The sequence below is a fragment of the Xiphophorus couchianus genome, chromosome 22 (assembly GCF_001444195.1).
Source record: "Xiphophorus couchianus chromosome 22, X_couchianus-1.0, whole genome shotgun sequence".
Classification (NCBI taxonomy): Eukaryota; Metazoa; Chordata; class Actinopteri; order Cyprinodontiformes; family Poeciliidae; genus Xiphophorus; species Xiphophorus couchianus.
Genome location: NC_040249.1, coordinates 17,362,155 through 17,383,702, shown reverse-complemented (window position 1 = coordinate 17,383,702; position 21,548 = coordinate 17,362,155). Strand labels below are relative to the sequence as shown.

At 37.1% G+C, this 21,548-nt stretch overlaps 1 protein-coding gene across 1 annotated transcript; it reads left to right on the top strand.

Moving 5' to 3' along the window:
• Positions 1 to 8,322: 8,322 nt before the first annotated feature.
• btbd3b (BTB (POZ) domain containing 3b) lies at positions 8,323 to 19,009 on the top strand. Its single transcript, XM_028007827.1, has 4 exons — positions 8,323 to 9,293; positions 10,477 to 10,567; positions 13,820 to 13,938; positions 15,228 to 19,009. Exons 1-4 carry the CDS (start codon positions 8,974 to 8,976, stop codon positions 16,258 to 16,260), a joined length of 1,563 nt encoding a protein of 520 aa, XP_027863628.1. The 5' UTR covers positions 8,323 to 8,973; the 3' UTR covers positions 16,261 to 19,009.
• Positions 19,010 to 21,548: the final 2,539 nt, after the last annotated feature.

Sequence of the window (21,548 nt, the reverse complement as noted above, 5' to 3'; positions counted from 1 at the left end):
ACTCTACCTACCCCAGGTTGAGAGAACTTCCAGAAAATAAAGCATTATAATAATCAATCGAGCATCTCCACTGCTTGATATTCTCACCTCAGGAACTCACAGAGTTCAATTTGGTTTTACTGAGTCATTCTTCTCTGTAATTTCACTGGCTTCTTCGAATGTTTTTCACCAAGCTTTAAAGCAACTCTCAACATGTTTTTTTCTTTAGCAGTGATGTTTAATTGAGTTACCACTCACACAGATCATTGCAGTTGAGTTAACTACTTATTGCTTTCTTGGTAAAACTGTACATACTAACACCAGATCTTCCCGAAGTTCTCTGCAAGTGGTAACTGGATCTCAGATAGATCTTCAGATAATGTTTTTTGACTCCGCTATGAGAAATCTGGCAGCTTTATTTATATTGATGACTTGATTAAATACATGAGATGGAGATACATTAACAAAATAAGAAATCCGTTTAGTATTTATTTACCCCATTGTGTTATTAGATTATTAAACATTGTTTTGAGGTGTTTTTCAAGTGACTGGGATAACTGTGTTTGTAAGACATGGGAATCCTTGTCTCAGAAAACCTTTACTTGAAGCAGCTGAGCCTCCTCAGCATGAGGGCCAGGACTCTCCTTGAAATTCTTGCAGTTGTATTAAAACGATCCTGAAATGGACTCTTCTTCTAACCTTGGTAGGACCTTGATTTCAGCCTCCAAAATAAATTACTAGTCTGAATTTGAAATAACAACAGCCTGCAACTGGTTCTGAGGCAAGGTGTATATTTTAATAAAAGTCTTAACCTTGGGTTTACAGGAAGACTTTGCTCACTGTAGAGTTGCTTCCTCAGCATCCTCTCCCTCTCTCTTACTCTCTTGTGTCAACAGAAGTGATGTATCGCCCCTATGCATTTTCAGAATAGCCCCTACACAGAATATGCAAGCTGTTTCCAGACTGGATTAGTGTGCAAGACAATTGATGTTGATGTTTCCCATAAGCAAAAACCTAACTGTTCTCATTGCTCATATATCTAAATATTTTGATCATTACTTGTGGAAGACCAAGCAAAGTTTTCTCATGTAGATATGATTAAAGTCTGTGAAGCAGAAGCAGAATTTTTAAGTGCAAATTCTTCTTTTAAAACTTAGAAAACTTTGAGGATTTATTAATTCCTACTGACTTAAATTCAGCCTCCAACATAGATTCAGCAGAAGGTCATTAGGGTCCTGACAACTAAACCTAATTTTTAAACCATTTCACGTGAGCCGTCTCTTCTAGGATATTAGTGTCAGGAGTTGCAAAAGGTGAGAATGCAAATGCAGAGAGCAGGTTGCAGACAGGGAGATGGATGACATAAATTATTTTTTCAAAGAAGAACACAAGGGGTTGCAAAGCAAGGAACTAGATATGAAAAAACAAACAGATTTAGAAAATCCTTAAACTTCTCCATTCATCTATGTCTAACTACATGAAGTTTGAAGTCAATATATGCATATGTATTGTTTGAAAAACAAAAGAAAGGTTGATTGAGAACGATCTATATTTCACACTTTTTGCTCTCTTGCTCTCAATATAATCGTGTTCTAACCGAGATAGACCCTCCCCCCCAAAAAGTACATGAAGACAAAATGCATCCTAATTAAAAAAATGCAGTTGCTTTTGTGTTTTGAGCGTTATTTAATAATAACATAGCTCTGGCAATGTATGCAAAGAAAGAAGTGAGAGGGGATCTGTTATACTGCATTCTGTTGTTACTTTATCCAAAGCATGTATATTTAATTAAAACCTAAGGGTATTTGCATGACTTGTAAAAAAGGCACAATACTTCTCCTTTAATTACACACTGGGAACTCATTTTTGAGAAAAATTCACACTGCTTAACCCAGAAACCTGTCGAGTATGCCACATTTTATTTGCAAAGCTGTGGTTTAAAAAACCCATTGCAAAATAAATTAATTATTACACAAGTAAAGACTAGAATTTGAAAGTATTAAACACTGACATTTGGACATATCATACGTACACAATGCAACAATTATTATTATTATTTTTATGTATGCAAACTTACATGCATGGTCTTGCAGGGTCAATCTGAAAAACCTTAAATGGATATTTAATGTGTGTAGAAAACACTAAATTAATGGGCAGACATGCAGATAACTATGCCAAATCAGTTTTATATGACAGCACAGAGAGGATGAAGAGTGAGCAATGGAATAGGATGCGTGGGAGTCAGCATGTGAGCGTGTTGTGGGCCAGGGTTAAAGGGTCATCTCTACACTGTCATTACTGTATCCACACATTTAGCTGCAGCACACACACATGTTGGAAAACACAGCCACAGGACAGGTGCATATAAATTGACTTGCACAGGCCAAAACAACACACCTATTTAAAATGGTTGCTGTGCATGTGATTCAGAGGAGCTTCTGGCTCTTGCAAACCTCCTACAATCTTTGGTATTTCTTTGCGTTCCCAGCAAGTAAAATTACCCCCATAGATCTTCTGAGTGTGACATATTGATTGTTAGCCAAAGGGGAGGCTATCATCTCATCTACTGTGTTGCTGCCTTTCTGGCCAGTTAAAGTGTGTTGGGATATTTCTTGGACAAGACATTGTTAAGGGTTCAAGTGCTAATAAACGATCATTGCATTTTGTAATGAAATGTTTATCCTGCCATTTGCTACAACTGCCATTTGCAACTAACAATGTGGTTATGCAATACAGTGACTAAATGTAGTATGAGTACTGCGAAGGTCAGTGGGCCTGATTTGTCAAAAACCTACATAGTTTTGGGAAAAAACATTAGTCCCCCATTTCATAAATCTGTTGGCTTAAAGAAATCAATATTTCGACACTTCTATTTATTCATAGTTTTGCCCCACTGTTTAACCCCACTGTTAAAATTTCTATCATAGATGAAGAAAAAGGCAATAGAGGAGAAAATGCAAGGCAGACATAAAAGATGAATGAGAGTCTCTATCACAAAGAAAGTGTCCAAATATTGTCACATCTTGTTATTTTCAAAGTGGATTTGCCTAAACAAGTGTTGAGCAGTCACACATTAGAAGTGCTAGATACCAAACCCAAATTAGTTCTTCACACACACACTATTGTGCAAAAATGCACAGGCTAAATGATGGCCTTCATAAACTTTCTCAGGCTTTTACATCAGATTCTCGCCTGAGGCAAGCCCACCCACTGCAGTACCCCTAAATAAACTGCCCACAGTAAAATTTGACTGAATGAAAGCTTCTTCAATCTCATTTTGAGAAGTTTCATCCAAAAGCCCCCAGCATGGACTGCATTAGCTTTGGAGTGTTAGGTGTCCCTCTTTTAAATCCAATTATGGATTTGGGAATAACTTCATAATGACATGCGTGGGAAGAATTAATAAACTTAATACTCACTGGCAGTGTTGTGCATGAACTCATTCAAGAGCAGTTAAATTTCTGAAGTACTTGCAACTTAAAGCTGTTTTTCTCATGATGAAGCTGAAATGTGCACAGCTGTCACTGGTGACTTTGAATGCTAATTGGCAGCAAACAAAAGACAAAAACTGAAAACTATAAAGGCCTTCTAAACCTTCTAAACACAACATAGCATGATAGTTTTCTGATGCTACTGCGCAGGAGCTTGGATTGTCGACTCAATTGAGATTGTTTTGGTAATGAACAATAAATAAACATGAAGTAATATATGCTCACATATGAATTGACACGTCCTCAAATTAGATAAAAACTTGCTCCCCCCACCCCCAACATATTATGTTGATAACTGAACCCCAACGAAAGCAAATGGTAACAAAAAACCAAGGATAGTGATGGATAAACTACAAATTTAGCCTCACAAACGCTTTAACTGGGGCAGTGCATGTGCACACAAACCCTCACACTGTTCTTGCACCCGACTGCCAGCTCTCTCCAAGACCCCACTGAAAAAAACGGCTCTTTCAGGACTTCTAAGCCCCATATCTGGGCGGACGCCATCACTTCCGCCCCTTCCACCTGTCAGGTGCCCTTGCCTGCTTTAATGGTGGCAGCACAGTGGGGGGAGGCAGAGAGGAGGGGTACGGAAAGCAAACAGTGGACGACGAGCTGCTGGATCCCATCCCTGCCTCCGTGTGCCAACCCTACATCACAGTTCATTTCGCAGCCTCCCCTCTCCTCCGCTGCGCTCGGCCAAGCCTCTCAGCAGGTTTCCCTCTGCAGAAGAGTTCTGTCGCCACACAGGGAGGCATCTCTGTGCTCAAACCCAAAGTGGCAAGCAGCCACCTCCACAACATAACTAATGACTTAGCATTCGGAGTTTTGCAGAAATTCTATTTAAATTCCACTGAACCCAAAATAATTCACACCAATACAGATTTTTTATTATATATATATATATTTTTTTACACTGACCATATTTCAGCAGTCTGCTTTACTGGTTTGTTTGTACAGCACACCATCTGTAGTTAGTTCTTATAGGATGGAGGTGTCCTGGTAAAACAACTTTGAAGATAAAGGTGTTTCATTGAGCGCTATCCTCAAGAAGCAATCAACAAAGGCACAGCTGGACTTCTGCTGCTTTTTAACTTCGTCTTTTGATATTTCTACCCCACAGCAGGAGAAAAACTGTACAGAGGAAAGGAATTTAAGAGACCTGTAGTTCCATCAATATATAAAATCATTTAATATTTTCTAGCTTTAAATCTGAGATGACTAAACCATGAACCAGCACTGTTCATGGTATAGTTATATATGAACACACATTTCCCCCCTTGCATGTGCAAAATTGTGTTAAATTTGATGATTATAGCAGCTGTTGGTCTTTGTTAAACTTAGTGTTAATTGCAGTGTTACTACAGTTATGCTAATTTTTCACTTCTCTGTGAATATGTGCGCCAAGGTGATAACATGCGAGATGAAATCAATGTTGACGTTGTAACAACACCATCATTACTTCCTCCCTTCACTCCTGAGTCTGGATGTGTGAACAACAGGATTTAATTTTCTGCTGAAGAATGGAGGGAAAATGCAATTAAACCATTTAAAACTGATATTTGGTGGCATAAATCAAATACTGTAGTCAGCTCCTGGGCTGTATTGTTAGATAAATTGTAAAAATGTCAGATTTATTACGCATATTAACAGTTTCAGATAAGGAATCATCATTTTAACTTCTGTAGATAATAGACAGTTATGACAATGGATCTATCTGGAATAATAAAAACCACAGCACAAGAAAACCTGTTCCCATCATCATTGTTTTTGTCTGCATAATATGTTTTCTGTTTTTTTTCCTTTCTGGTTTTACTTGTGGATTTGGTTACCAGGGTAACATCTCTAGTGGCCTGCAATTTCAGAGTATGGTGCCCCGTAATGTTGGTTCCATGTTGCCATAGCAAATTTCTCTGTTCGACAGTGTACACTGTATCAGGGGGCTTAGCAGGCTAATGCTCCTCGGTGCAGCAAAACACTAAGACAGTTAATTAGGCTTTATGGAAAAATCAATATTGAGACTGGTTCAAGGAAGAGTCTCACCGGTAAATTCATTTAACTTATCCCAGTCTGTTTGTCAGTTTTATTTTCACTGTTATGAATGTGCAATGCAATATGTACGTGCATTTTAATAGAAATAACACTAACACAACACCATGAAAATAAAATAGCAAACTAAACAAATATTTTTTTTTCATGTTGGTTATCTACAACGATACGTGGGAGATGTGGATTTAAGCATTTTGTAAAATATCAAGTCTTGTTTTGAAAAGGTTTGTGCATATAATGTGAAGAGTGTTTAATAATGTGTTACGTTTTGACATCACAACATAGATGATTAAATAATGATGAACTCTCTAAACATAATGACACCACAGAAAGTTAATTATTCTGCAAAACACCTACAAAATAATTATGCCAACTTAAATAATACCCAAATACACTAGAAATTACACTATAACAATTTGTGTTTTCAAGAGACACAAATTCTCTTGAAAATTGTGTCTGCTGCTCAGTCAATTCCAGCTTCCTGGTTTTGTTGGTCTTAAAAATGTGTCCAGTCAACACTATCCTCCTAATCGCTACCCTGAGGAACCTTTGTAGTATCATGGCTATAGTTTGTCTTATTTACTTTTTAGCAGAAAGCCATTAGGCTTTGTAGTGGAAAAATTAAAGTAAGGTCACACCTGCTAGTTGTATTGCTATATGTTTATTCTAAGTTCCAGTATATTCCCACCAAATTAAACTATTTTGGTTACATGTACAAGGTTGGACGTTGTTTTTCAAAGCTGCATGAGAACCAGTCTGTTTGCCATGCTTAGGATCCCTTATCCCTTTGTATAAAACTCATGTGTTGTCTCTGCCTGGCAGAGCTTTCATCCAGACCTGCTTCATTACTGATTGTCCTGCAAGCTCTCTGTATTGTGCACAATATATGAATAAACCAGATTGAGTGATTCTCTCTCTCAAATTCTCCTGTTACACTGCCCCCTAGGGGTGAACATAAGTGCGATTTTAGCTTCTTCCATTTCTCTTTAATGAATTTGTTCTTTTCCTTTAAAACCAGAACTATTAACTGTTTATCTATCTGTCAAAATCTAAGTCTTTGGTCAAAATTATATACACAAAACCCATAGAAAATGGGGTGAAGACCCATTGTGACAATATACAATTAAAAATACCAATGTTGAAAAATATCAAGTGGGAAGTAATTCATAAGAAGCTTCTTCCACCTAAAAACAGTATAATTTAACCTAAAATTTATTTGTATCTATTTTTAAATAATGTTTCTATTATTCTGGCACTTACAGAAGAGACTATATATGTAATTCTAACTGACCTAACATTCAAAGTGTAGAATAATTTAATGCCATACAAAATAGTTCTGTTTTTATAAGGTGTATGCAAAACTCTGGTAACAACTCTGATGCTGATGGCACAGAATGTTTTGATAGTTTTGTAACAAAAAGAAAAAAACAGCTTTGCTTAGATGAAGATAAAACTGCATATGTTACAGTATCAAATCAATTGTAAAGAAAAGTGAGCTTGTATACTTAAACAAGGTTTTGGTAAGAAGACTAAGAAAAAACATCATTGGTGAACATAAAGCTGAAAATAATTACGAATTTGACCAAGTAGGCAAACACACCTGAATTCCAAGATCCTAGATTAGGCTTAATCTGTGCAGGAAGATTCAAAACATGTTGCAGCAGCACAGACATGCCCAACGCAAATGTCTCAATGCACTTCCCACATTTCTGAAGAAGTAATTTATATAAGTTAAATGAATGATCAGTTGTTTCTGAAACACTTGAAAATTGAATGGGTATAATAGCACTTTGTAAAAATCTGAAGGTTGAATAACCAAAACAAGAGATTAAAAACAATAAAAATCTTTGTGGGCTCACATGTCCATTTATTCAACAATTTAGTTTTTGAATGGAAAATGTTGCTTGTTTTGTTGACATAATTTTCAATTAAAATGAGATTAATTGCAAATAATTACTTACAGATCATAATTAACTCAATTAAACCTTTGAATTAATTGATTATTAAATATGTCCCCACATATTTAATAAGGAAAAAATTATCTTCCAAATTGAAATTGATATATTTTTTAAAAGCTGCCTCTCTAGAGTTCAGAGAAGGAGTGTTATTTACATAAAAGTCTTGTATCTTTGTGCAGCTGAAATGCAGGACAGATACTCAATAGCGTGGCAAGGGTGTAAATAAACAATTAAAGCCTCAAAGGAAAAAAGTAAACCTATTGTGCAAGTTAAACAAGAAGGACAAATAATCCATATGCATTTAGAGAACATTGTGCTGAGAGTACATTGTATTCTTAGCTCCATGTACTCTCTGGATAGGATGATAAAAAATTTACAAAGACATTTTTGAAGACCTTTTTTGTTCTTTCAAAGAAAAGTTGTCTGAAACATCTTGGAGGTAGAAATCTATGGTGAAGTAATGTAATCCCACTATAGGTGGGGATTCAATACTTTCAACTCTTTATCAACTGCATTTAATACAAATGTCATATGATGACTAATCAAATTCTACCTAAACAATTATTAAGCTTATTTATTGGAGTTAAAATGGAACCCTTTGGCTTTCAGTAAATGAAACGCATGAAGGAAAAGCTGTGGATTAATCTATCTTTCTTATGAGACATGACTGCCACTTTAATTGAGACGTACCCAATAACATATTCAAGCATGTGCAGCCCTATAGGCTGAATTAGCCAATCATGAATTCTGTCTGCTGCCATTGGCTGAGCTCCTGAGAGAGCTCTAAACTGTGCTGAGAGGGGGGCGGGCATGTGGGGGCTCTCGATCTCTTCTGCGCTCTCCCATTCAACCCCTGTAGTCAGCAGAACGAGAGGCTGAGCGGAGCAGCTCAGCATTCACAGCTCCTGCATCCTGCAGATGAGTCTGCTACAAGGAAGAGAGGGGGGAAAAGCGATCCTGCCTCACAGAGAAAAAGAGTCACAGATGAAGAGAGGCAGAAAGGGGATGAAAAGCACAGAGGGAGAAAGAGGGCAAAATGACAGGACCTGAGTAAAAGGTGCTGCCTGAGGACAACTGCAGCGATACTAAATCTGGAGCTGTCAGGACAACCCTCAGTGAGCCAGCGAGTGAGAACGCCAAGGAGAGGAGGAGAGAAGAAGTGGATTTGAAGAGCTGATCTTATCACTCTGAACAAGTAAAGATGGGAACCCTGAAAGGCTCTCCATCACCAGATCAAACTTCACATCAGAGAAAAGCCTTCAGATCATTGGTTTGAAGCTCCTTCTTCAGGGAAGTGACAAAACAGAGAAGAGACATATCCTAGCAGTTCCAAAAGCTGGTGGAACAGACCTCACACAGGACTCTTGCTGCCAAACTGCTCAGAGTGGCTCAAATCTCTCCTGTCCTCATCCCCCTCAGCCCTCCATCACACCTGGCTACTCCTGCTGGATGTCTTCTCTGCATGCTCTCCCACTGCTCAGCAGTTGAACACACTCATGGTCGATGCCAAGGGAAGGAACATGAAATGTCTGACTTTCTTCTTAATGCTTCCTGACTCGGTGAAAAGCAAGTCAAGCAAAAGCTCCAAAAAAGGGAATGCCAGTGGCAGCTCCAAGCTGCCCCCAGTCTGTTATGAGATAATCACCCTGAGGAGCAAGAAGAAGAAGATGTCCGCGGAAATTTTTCCCACCAAGAAGCCGGCATCCTCCACCACCACCACCACCACGGTGCAGGAGTACCAGCAGCAGAACCTCAACAACAACAACACGATACAGAACTGCAACTGGCAGGGACTGTACTCAACTATAAGAGAAAGGTACTGATTCTCGTGACTGCAACTATTTGGAGATTTACATGTGTACTGATAAATGAGAAACTTGTATAAAGATTCTCATTTATCTGAATCTCAGACAGGACTAATGCAAGCTAGTGACCTTCATATCTGTGATTAGCTTTAGGGAATGTGAGAGTGTCAGGATCATTGAATGAAAATTAAACCAAAAAACATAAAAATTTAGTTGCTTTTATTAAATTAGATCATAAATAATTTGTAATGGTGTTAAAATTCTTGCTTATTTGTTATTCATAACACATTTGTTAAGCAAAATAAAAAATTGAATACATTTCAACTTAAAATATTCATAATCTTCATAGTAGTATAACAATCTGATATTAGCAGGTTAGACGGTCTGCAGCTTAGCAGATGTACTGTTTGATTTAAAACAATATTAGCATAATAAGAGCAATGGGTTGCAGTCTTTTAGATTACATAGGGAAAAATGTAGGAGCCTTCTTTCAGCAATCTGGACCAGCAGTGCTCAGTAATCACTTGGAGAGACAATTCCAGCCAATCCATTGGAATATTATTGAAACAGCTTTAAACTGCACGTTAACCATAAGTGTTTAAAACCTTGGTGTACCTCGACAGCTGTAACCGGCCCCTTGCCGGTGTTCTGTCAGCACTGTCCTCCTTCTGTTGGGGGAGACCTCTGTTTACAGCCTCTCCCACTCCTCCAGCCTTCACTGCTCTGATGTAGTGGAGAACAGACAGGCAGCAAGTGTGTTTGATATGCACAACATGAAGAGGCTGATCTGTGCTAAAAGGAAAATATTTACTTTGGCGTATCTGTAAAAGGCCCCAGCTGTTCAGAGCAAAGCGTGGGCTTTTTTTCTGACCTGGCTTTTGTTGTCTCTCCAGAACGTCACGGGGCTGTTTACCCACCCCAGTGACATGTACTCAATAATATATGAGCACAGCTTTATTGTTGGTCCTGTTCTTTCACAGCGGGGACTTTTCATTAAGTTTGTTGTCTTGTTCGTCTGTCTTTATGAAAAGAGAAGACATAAAAAGAAGCGGTATGAGGAGAACTCATACAGATGAGACTGTTCTAGTTTAAATGAAGCAGGATGAAAGATGCTACTGAGCAGTAATGTTACCATACAGCTGAAATGCTATACAGACATACTGATTTTGTTCTTCTGCTTTTCTTTCCCTTCAGAAATTCAGTGATGTTCAACAATGAGTTGATGGCAGATGTTCATTTTGTCGTGGGTCAGCCTGGAAGGACCCAACGGCTGCCGGGCCACAGAGTAAGAATCTATCAGTAAAAATAATGGCAACAATATAAGGAAATCAACAAACAAAGGATCAGGCAGGCTGAGTTTCATAGAAGGTCATTTCATAGAAGCATGAAAATAATCTTCTTCCATCATGTGCTTCTGTGGAAGTGAAATCTTTTGTGCTCTGTTCTCACTTCCGCACCATGTGTCTTTTTCAAGACAGTCTTCAAATATTTATATAAATGAGGCTGAAAGAGAGCGAGCAAGAGGAAGGGGTCATCTCTTTCTCAGCACTCATCTCACACAAAATAGATTCACCCTTGTCTGAGCCCAAACTATGCTTTTCAGAACTGCTTTAGAGTGAACTAACTTTAAATCCAACGAAGGAAGATGAGAAAAGAATGGGAATTTACAAATATTGGGGTATTTTTATATCTGCCATGTCTGAGTCCATTTAAAGTGATCTTGGTTTGGTTGCTCCATTAGTGTGATTTATTTTGGTAGATATAAACCCAAGGACTCGCATTAGTGTGTGGACTAAACCGCACACCCAGTACTAAACCCACCTCAGTTTCAAACAAACTCTAGAGTGATGTGTTTATGGTCTGAATGTGATCCCAACTCAAACCTACACCTCAGTCGGTGGCTGCAAACTTCAGCCAAATGACATGCCATAGTCAGATATGCGTTGCATTGTGGGATGCGGTAGAGTAAATAAAATAGCATTTCCTTTTTTTGCTAAGCATAAACTGACATGCTAGCTTCAAGCCAGGTTCTCAAATTCATTATACTTATTCAATTATTTTTGTCTGAAATAGTAACCAGAAAAACTAACAATATGATTAAATTCTTTCCACATGCTTTCAGCCACCAAACCACCAGGAAAAGTTATAAATTAAACTAAAAAACTGATTTGGATAAAAATAAATAAACTATAGGTGTGAAAATGCTCTTAGGAAAAATTTTAGAAAAGATTTCATATACTATAATGCTAAAATGCTATAATTCAAACTAACTAGTTTAAGCATTTCTTAAATTATTTCAGTCACTGAACCTTTATAGCTTACTCTGCAGACATCTGCTATGACTTCAGACATTTAAAAATGTTTGACTTTCTTTTGTAAACATCAGAATTTTTCTCACAAATAATAAGGGAGCAAGCTTTCGAATTGATGCGTAACTATGCTAACTACTGTCTCTGAATTTCAGTTAGAAAGAACAACTAAAGTTTAACCAGGTCACAAGACATTATTAACTGTATTCTGCAAACATGATACCAAACTTTTGCTAATAAACAATTTATTGATGAAAAACTAGAAAAATATTTTATCGCTTCTTAATTCTTAAAGAGTGGAATTTCAAGGGACTTCTATATTAGCAGGGAAATCCCACTCAGCTCTCAATAGACTATAAATGCAAGGAACAGAACTACTTCAGCCGGTTTCAACTAAATGTCAACTGTTTTAATGCCTGTGCTGATTTCTACAATTTAAAACCTGTAAATAAGTCCGCTTTATTTATTCATTTAAGAAAATTACATTTTTCTAGTTTAGTTATTACATGCTCAGATAGTTAGTATTATATCTAATTTGTAACATAATGTTGCTTAGCCCAACGTCTTTGTTTCCTCTGCCCACTGAAGTGACTGCTCTTTCAAGATGTTCAGATAAATAATTAAGATCAACTTTTTCTTAGACCATATGCCCTCTGTGAATGCACTCTCATATTTACTTACGTTAAACACAATTACACAAGATTAATATGGTAAGTCCCTTTAATGCCTTAAATTCACCCGTCCAACCACATTAGCTTTCAATAGCTCTTTTTTCTCTCTTTTCGTCCATTATATGGGACCAAATGAATTATATATGATTTGGAGCTGCAGTGCTCTTGGTGCATTTAGAGAGAACAGTCATGGAAGAATGATTTGATGGCCCTTTATGCTGAGACATTATACCAATAGGATTTAAAGATATTCAGCTCAGCAATCTTTATTGTGTCCAGTTGGCAGGAAATTACACAACCATTATCTTTGCAGTTAGTTCCTTAGCAAGCCAAGAAAATAGCTAAAAGCATTAAATTTGTTTATATCTATGAAGAGCATGACCTGAGACTAATTGAATTCATTTTTATTATATTGTTCCTTAATCCACATGCAAAAGCATGTGTGACTCCATAATGAAGGAAACAAATATGTTTTAGAAAATTGTATTACAGCATGTACCAGCATCTACAACAATAGTGACATCTTTTCAAGCATTTCCCCATGACTGGCTGCAATTTAGAGAAATTTATTTCAGGAAATTTATGCCACCCACATCTTCACCTACACATGCTTGCACAAACACTTCCACACAAAGATCTGAAACCTGAGTTTATAAACAGAACTTGAGGCCCTGCAGTCTCTAATCGAAGCGTGCCTATTAATGAAAACGGTGATTGTGTTGCATCTAATTTCATCATGATTCAGATAATTCATTAATTCCAGCAAACTGAACCTTTAGTGCACTCTGTTAAGTATCTAGAAATCTGCCTTCCTGTCCGCAGGGAAAAGGAAAGCTGGCTAAGAACTGCAGAGAAAATCAAAGGATTAAATATTTTTATGACTTAAGCTTTTCTCAGATACTTGCATTTTTATCCAAACAAAAAAAATATTGAACATTTTCTTTCGTATATCCATCCGACAATGCCAAACTATAAACTGTGTTTACTTTAAACAAAAGGCTAGGTTTTCCAGGCGTAATCTATTGACAAGTCATTATTGGTCAGGGTTCTCACAGAAATAAAAAAAACATTTGCTTTTTTTAGTGGTTTCACAAAATGACCTGAACAAAATAATTACAACCCAACCTCGGTAATTATTGCAAAAGCTTTTATCTGCCATCACAGGCATCAGGCTGTTCTAATTGCCAACAAGCCCTAATTTGCCTGATTTTAGGCAATTCCTCTGATTAAATATTTTCTATCTATCTATCTATCTATCTATCTATCTATCATCCTGATGGTATGCAAACTTTGACTCTATATTGTTAAGGTTTTACTTAATGTTTTTTTTATATATATACAGTATATTGTGGTCAGATACTAAGCTGCACCCTCATACAAAGTATAGATGGCTAACATGAAATATTGCCATTGACAAAAAGTCCTGGGGCATGAATCATTTTCCAGATCTCAAACCTCCATACCTGTACATGCAAAGATTCAGAGATGCTACATTTCCTGTGCTAGTCAAATGTATATTCTCCATTGTCATAGTGTTTTCTCTTCTTCTTTCCACAGTACGTACTGGCTGTAGGCAGTTCAGTGTTTCATGCCATGTTTTATGGTGAACTTGCAGAAAACAAAGATGAAATTCACATACCGGATGTGGAACCAGCAGCATTTCTGGCAATGCTAAAGTAAGGAGGTTCAGACTGTTTGTCTATTTTTCTCTCACATCACTGATATTTTACTGATGTTCTTTGTCTAGATCAACATTTTTCTGTTATATTTTGTATAAAACTGCTCAACACTCATATGACTTATCATACCCGTTTATGCAATAGTCAAGCGTATTATCTGTAGTGAGAGTACATAAGTACTATCCTTTACTCATTTATGCCAAAAAGAACCACATTCTTGTTTTCTGTGGAAAGAACAGTGATTTAATTACAGTTAAACACCCAAAATTGCATTGTTTGCTCATTAAATTCAAAATAAACAAATAAAGTACACTGATGGACGGTAGAATCAATAGTGGATTCTGTGATGAACTGTTCAGGTCCTGCTACAGCACAAGCTTCCCCAAACCATGAAACATCCACCTATATGCTTTATAGTTGGTATCAGGTTTTTTTCCTAAAAATACCAAACATGTCCTCTGTTCTGGTGTCTCAATTATCTAGTTTTAAACTAATCTCCCAAAGATGAGTTTTGTCTATGTTTTTGCTCAGTATGACTTTCATGTTAGTCTTAGAGAGAAATGGTTCCCTCATCATATCTCTCATGAAATTTAAACTTGTGCAGTCTATTTCTGGCTATACATGGATGCACTTTCATATCAACAGCACAAAACATATTTTTGGAGAATATCTTTAGCATTTTGCAGTCTACTCTCAGGTTGACCTTACCACAGGTCAGTCTTGGCTTGTAGTTTGTCAGTGTTCTCCATTAGGAGACTATTTTCTGTACAGTGTATTGGCTAATTTCAAATTATTTAGAGAACTTTTTAAACTCCTTACTATAGCAAAAAGCTGCAACAGTCTTCTTTCTGAAAGTCTCATTCAGCTCTATTATCACCAAGGGGTTCACTCTCACTTTACTAGACAGGAACATAAAAAACTAAATGTCTGAGGTGTCAACAACATAAACCTGAGTAGTTTTAGCCAATTTAAATGGGACTCAATCTGCCAAAAGACTCAGAAAATCTGAGGGTTTTCTGGTTTATTCCTCAACAGAAACTGCATTTTGATTAAATTTTAAATAAAATGTTCAAAAGCCTTCTCTTCAACATTTATCATTTATTATTATTCTTTAGGATTGATCCAATTTTAACTAAATATTGACTAAATAAATGACTTTACAATGAGGTAAATCTCAATAATTTCCTTTCACAAAATTTTCTAATTTCAATAATGTTGATTTTACAATAACATGCTAAACATTATAGTTTGTTGATGTGTCTAATGTCCAATTTCTACTCCAACAGGTATATATACTGTGATGAAATTGACTTGACTGCTGACACCGTGCTGGCCACTCTCTATGCTGCCAAGAAGTACATTGTCCCTCACCTGGCACGCGCTTGCGTCAACTTCCTAGAGACAAGTCTGAGCGCCAAGAACGCCTGCGTGCTGCTCTCCCAGAGCTGCCTGTTCGAGGAGCCGGAGTTGACACAGCGCTGCTGGGAGGTGATTGATGCCCAGGCTGAGCTGGCATTACGTTCGGAGGGTTTCTGTGACATTGACTCCCAGACCCTGGAGAGCATCCTACAGCGAGAGACACTCAATGCTAAAGAGATAGTGGTATTCGAGGCTGCACTTAGCTGGGCCGAGGCCGAGTGTCAAAGACAGGAGTTCACGTCTTCTACTGACAACAAGCGTAAGGTCCTGGGGAAGGCCATGTACCTCATACGTATCCCTACAATGGCTCTGGATGACTTTGCCAATGGAGCAGCCCAGTCTGGCGTGTTGACGCTTAATGAGACCAATGACATCTTCTTGTGGTACACAGCAGCCAAGAAGCCTGAGCTTAAGTTTGCAAGTCAACCGAGAAAGGGCCTGACGCCGCAGCGCTGCCACAGATTCCAGTCCTGTGCCTATCGTAGCAATCAGTGGCGCTACCGCGGCCGCTGTGACAGCATACAGTTCGCTGTGGATAAAAGAGTTTTTATCGCCGGGTTTGGCTTGTATGGATCTAGCTGTGGCTCAGCAGAGTACAGTGCCAAGATAGAGCTGAAGCGTCAAGGTGTGCTGCTGGGACAAAACCTCAATAAATACTTCTCTGACGGGTCCAGCAATACCTTTTCAGTATGGTTCGAGTATCCAGTCCAAATTGAGCCAGATACCTTCTACACTGCCAGTGTTGTTCTGGATGGAAATGAGCTGAGCTACTTCGGACAGGAAGGGATGACAGAGGTACAGTGTGGTAAAGTGACATTCCAGTTCCAGTGCTCCTCAGACAGCACCAACGGCACCGGGGTGCAGGGAGGGCAGATTCCTGAACTTATCTTCTATGCTTGACAACACGTGTAACTATTTCTCTCATTTTTAGTGCACTTACTGAAGCAGAAATGTATCACTTTGTGCATAACAGAAGGTGTTATTTTGTTGCAGCTTGATGTTAGACCCGTGATATGTTTTCTTTACTTATTTTGACATGACGAATGGTCCAGCTCCTGGTCAATTTGCCCCGTCACCATTTCATAATGGACTACTAGCATTTTATTGGCTGAATTACATCAGTGAGTTTTTAAAAAAAATTATATTTGCAGTGCTTTCATAAATTCTGAAAATAAATTTCTAACATTTTGAAAAATATTTTCTGAACTATTAGGAGAGTATATTTTGCTCCTTGACAACCAATTTTAAAAATATTTATTTTATATTCTACAGATAAAAAACAGCTATCTAAACACACTTTATGCATTTTTTTACTTAACACTGAAATACACTGAGCCTCTTGTTTAAGTCAATCAAGCGGAACAGAGTTATTTGTTAAGAAACTTTAAGCAATTAGTGAAAATCCAAATGTTGATGTCATTGCTTTGTACACTTCTGATACAATTTACAAGATTTGACTTAAATGGAGGTGAAAGTTGATGTGTTTTAAGGGAACATCCCAAATACACAGCTCCCTTTGGTGACATCACTTGAAGATCAAGGAAGGAAGGTTCTGTGTCCCACAGATGACTGTCAATTATTTGGTGCAAAATAATTGACCTCAGATTTAAAGCAAAAGACATTGTGAAGATGTTGGCTGTCATTATCCACAATAAAACCAGAAAAAATGGTTGTGTTTTTTGATGTAGTGTATATATTTGCTTTAAAGAATTACTTTAAATCCTTGGTTGCCAAAGTTGGTTCAAAATAGTCCTCTGGTGGGTAGAAATTGATGCACAGGTAGTATGAAAGACCCTGCATTGGATGTTTCTATTTCATACTAGAAAAAAGTTAGGCACGAAAAGGTGAAGGAGCAAAATAACCTAAACTGGACCATTTCAAATAAGTTGCTGAGTTGTCCAAATAAATAAACTGCCCTGATGTCTTGCTCTAGAATAAACAAACAAAAAATTCCTTGCACTACGGGTGCATGTACAGATGAACATATGTAAATTTTGAAAAATGTATACAATGCCACAGTTGTGGCCTTTGTTGGCTGCATAGATATCTTATATAATAAAAACATGTTACAGTATGTTTATTATTTCTATACTTGCACAGAGTGCACATATATATGAGCAATACTTGATTGAATGGTGATCATTTTATTCCAGGAGTCTCTGGATCCTTACCAGGGAGATGAAAAATACTGTACAGCTTGCAAAACCAACCCATGTTTAAGATCATACACATGGTTTGTCTAATGAATATCAGTAATGAGTATTAGTTATTTGCTTTTAGGTTGTTTAAAATGGACTGCTGCCTTTACAATATTGTTCTGGAAGCATTAAATAACACCTTCTTTAAATAACATTTATCTGCATTCACACCCTCTTCAAACCATCTTAGGAGGGCCTCTTGCAAAACTAGGGCTGAACAATATTAGGGAAAAAAACAACAATACTGGCGAATGTTGATATTCAGCTCAAATTTAGTTTCTTTTACTTTGGAAATGAAACTAGGTTATAATTGCTTAATGATTTGACCATAATGCCATCTTCTTAATTTTTGTGCTGCATTAAACAAGAGTCTCTAAGTATTACAAGAGCTTGAGTGCATGCTGCTTGAAAAAGTAGCCAACACTTGTTGCAGTTCTGGCAGTTCTTTGCGATATTGAGTAGAGTGGTATTGCGATAAATTTGCAATATATTGTGCAGCCCTATGCAAAACAATACCCTCATTTCCAATGCTGCTTTGATTCACGTTTACAAAATATGAACAGGAAAAGGAAATGGAAATGATAAAATCCCAACTAATCTCTTATTAATGCATGAGCAAGGTTACAGACCTCAGTCAAGTAATTTTCATCAAGATTTACTATAAGAGGGAATGCAACAACATGCCTGGTTAAAGACATGTTTTAAAGTTTATTTTTCTTCTTCAGAAAATCTTTGAACGGTATAACTTATGTTGCTATCCTTCATTGTCACTATGTAGCCTCATGTATTCGCCTTAATCCAGGAAAGCAAGGTGTCTAAATATTTTTATTTTTTGCTTGATATTTGTTTTGCTTGTAAAATAGAAAGCTGACTAATGTGGATATGTCTAGAGGCAAATGTAGAACTTAAATCCTCACCATTCACCACTTCCTGTTGAAATTTTGTCCAGCCATTTATCCATAGTGATCTCCACTGCAGCACTCACAACATGGACAGACTGGATCTGTTACCATATTATATGTATGTACTACTAATTACTGTGGCACCTTGCTTTTGTTTACAGTAAAATAATCAGTTGAACTGCTGTTTATCTGCTGAACTTTGTTAAAAAAAACTTATGTGCACTGGAAATGATGGAGCACTCCCTCCTAATGTGAACAAAGTTTTTGTATTCATGGAGCATATTACTGCACAGTTGCACTGATGCTGGCTTGTGAATATGTTTGTTTTGCTTTTTTTGCTCATTTCTAATGCAGGTAATTTTGGGGGGATTTACTATGCTACTGAATATTCTTTCTGGTGAAGGATAAAAGTCTTCAGGCTTGTGTGCTGGTGATAATGGATGGGTAAACTGGTGTACAAGTCCTGTGTTGTATGTGCTACAGTACTGCAAGACCAGCGAATGTGTATGGTTGTGTATGATGCAAATAAACAAAAGTTGTACATAGGCATTATGTATTTTCTTTCCTGAAGGTTGTATGTGACTGCATGTTCAAAAATTAGGACATGGGGTGATATCTCTGTTCAGTGCTGCAGGGATTTTGAATGTCAGGTTGAGCAGTCAGTTGATTGTCTCTGTGACACTCTGACACCCCACTATTTTCTGTCAAATGCAAATTGACAAACCTCATTTTACGTTGAAATTATTCTAAAAATTATGCAGTTCTGTAAAGGTGAGTGAGGATTTTTTAACCTCAATCCAGAGGAAGGACTTAAGAAGGGCACCTTATGTTTAAAAGTTAGAACAGATAAAAGAAAAAACTGCTATTACAAAATTAACCACAGATTAGAGGTGGTCAATGTTAACCTTAATCGACGATCAGTAGCATTGAAAAAAAAAAGGATTTCCAATTCACTAAAGGCGTCATAATTAGTAACTACAACCATTTTTGGAGTATAAAAATATCTACAAACAGGAAGTTTGTGTTCAATAAAAATCAGATGATAGATTAGGGATTCATAAATTGGGATAAATAAGTTTAAAAACTGCTACCTAACAAAGAACCTGCAGCACATTTTCTCTTTTTTGATGTATATAGCCTACATTACACACACACACATATATATATTTTTTTGGTCTGGCCTGCTTTTATATATATATATATATATATATATATAAGCAGGCCAGACCAGAAATGCCATCGAAAGTTGACCAGAAAAATTCTGATTTCTGAATTTCTAATCTAAGGGGTTTGAGTTTAATTCCCAGTGATAGTGATGACGACTATTTGAGGATGCTTAGATAATACGAGTGACAATGAGAATTAATTTTCCTTTGGGAAAAATAAAGTGTTTCTGAACTGAACTGAAATATTTCATCTCATATTTGGGCCTACTTATTTAAAAAGAATATTTAAAAGCACCACTATCTTAAGAGAGTTTCTAATTGCAAAGGAGAGATAACTTTTTCTAAAAACAATGAATCAAAAATATGCTTTGGGATTTAATTAGATTGTGTATCAGGTTACAAATATGTATTAAACACATCTCTCACTCCTGAGACCAGTGTTTCTCATTGATGTGTGTGAGTTCACCAATCACATCAACTCTTGTAAACATTTATATTAATACAAAAGCAGAGGTCAGAATTTGCAAAACCTTTCCAGAACTGGCCAGTAGCATGAACAATGTTACATGGTTTAATGACTCTTGATCCGTACTACACACCTCCTGTTATATCATTCAGACGGTCAGGTCGGAATTTGATTTAAAACAACATGAAAACTTGAATCTTTGCTGTCTTGCATCAACGGTTTAGGTTGCAGTTGGTGGTGTGGGTGATGTGCATTATGGATCCGCAGGGCTGCAGGAAATGCGTGAGGCTTTTATCTTGATGTGAATTTAAAATAAGAGGAACGTTCCCGACACCCATATTAGACCTTTGCCACAGAGACCTTAGGCACTTCTGAAAGAACAGAAGGTCTAACCTGGAATTAGTACCCAGTAAAGTAGATCAGTCTATCTAAATACACAAGCAAATTTTCATTGTTCAACAAGAAAGAAAAAAAGAGAAAAAAATATTATATATATATATATATATATATATATATATATATATATATATATATACTGTATGTCCCAATCCAAGTAAAGTTTATGTTTTGTTTTAATGCTGAGAAGAACAACCACATGCAGAGACCAGACCTTTGTGTCACTTTTGATGCATAAACAAAGCACCAAGCCTCTGGTGAGAGATTTCCTCCCTTTGTTCACACTGAACACTTTTTTTTATTCAACACTATAATTTCATAATTCTTTGGTATTTGTCACAGTCAGATCAGTAGACAGGGTGGCTAGAGGAGGTGTGGCAGAAGGAACTCAGCTACTGATGATCAACAAGAACTGAATCAAGGCTCAGTACAATGGTGATGTTAAAAGGCTGCACATAAAGACAGAAGAACATAAAAGTCACCAGATTTTATTCTGCAAGGGCTCCACTCTTCGTCTTGTTTGCTGCAGGCAATTCACTGCGCAACATTCTAATAATTTCCTTTGCAGCAAATGTAAATGAATTAATAATAGCTAGAGAGGGAAGGAAAACCCAGCTGTGGGTGTAAGGAATTCATCAAAGAAAATTATTTCTGTATAGGATTTTTAATTGAACCTCGTTCGCACCTCAAGGAAATTTTCCAGTCTCGCTTTAGGCCAAATGTACAGCTTGTATCTATAAGATAATATTCAAAGTACAGAATCTGCTTTAGTGCAAAATATGCTTAGCAAGTGTTATGAAAGTCCAGAAGCTTTCCTGGTATGCCATGATGAATGCAGAACATTTAAAGGGGTGTTTCAAGATTTTTCAAGTAATTCTCTGGTAAACTGCTAGCATAACCGACTTGACTGCAGAAAACTCTGGCATCTTCAGAAAGGATAAATTTGACTAATATTAAGATAGCCCCTCAAACACCTGGCTTTTGTAAAGGGAAAATTCTGAAGCAAGATGTGAATTGTGGACCTCCAGAATTATTGTTCATCTTTAGGTATAATTTATAC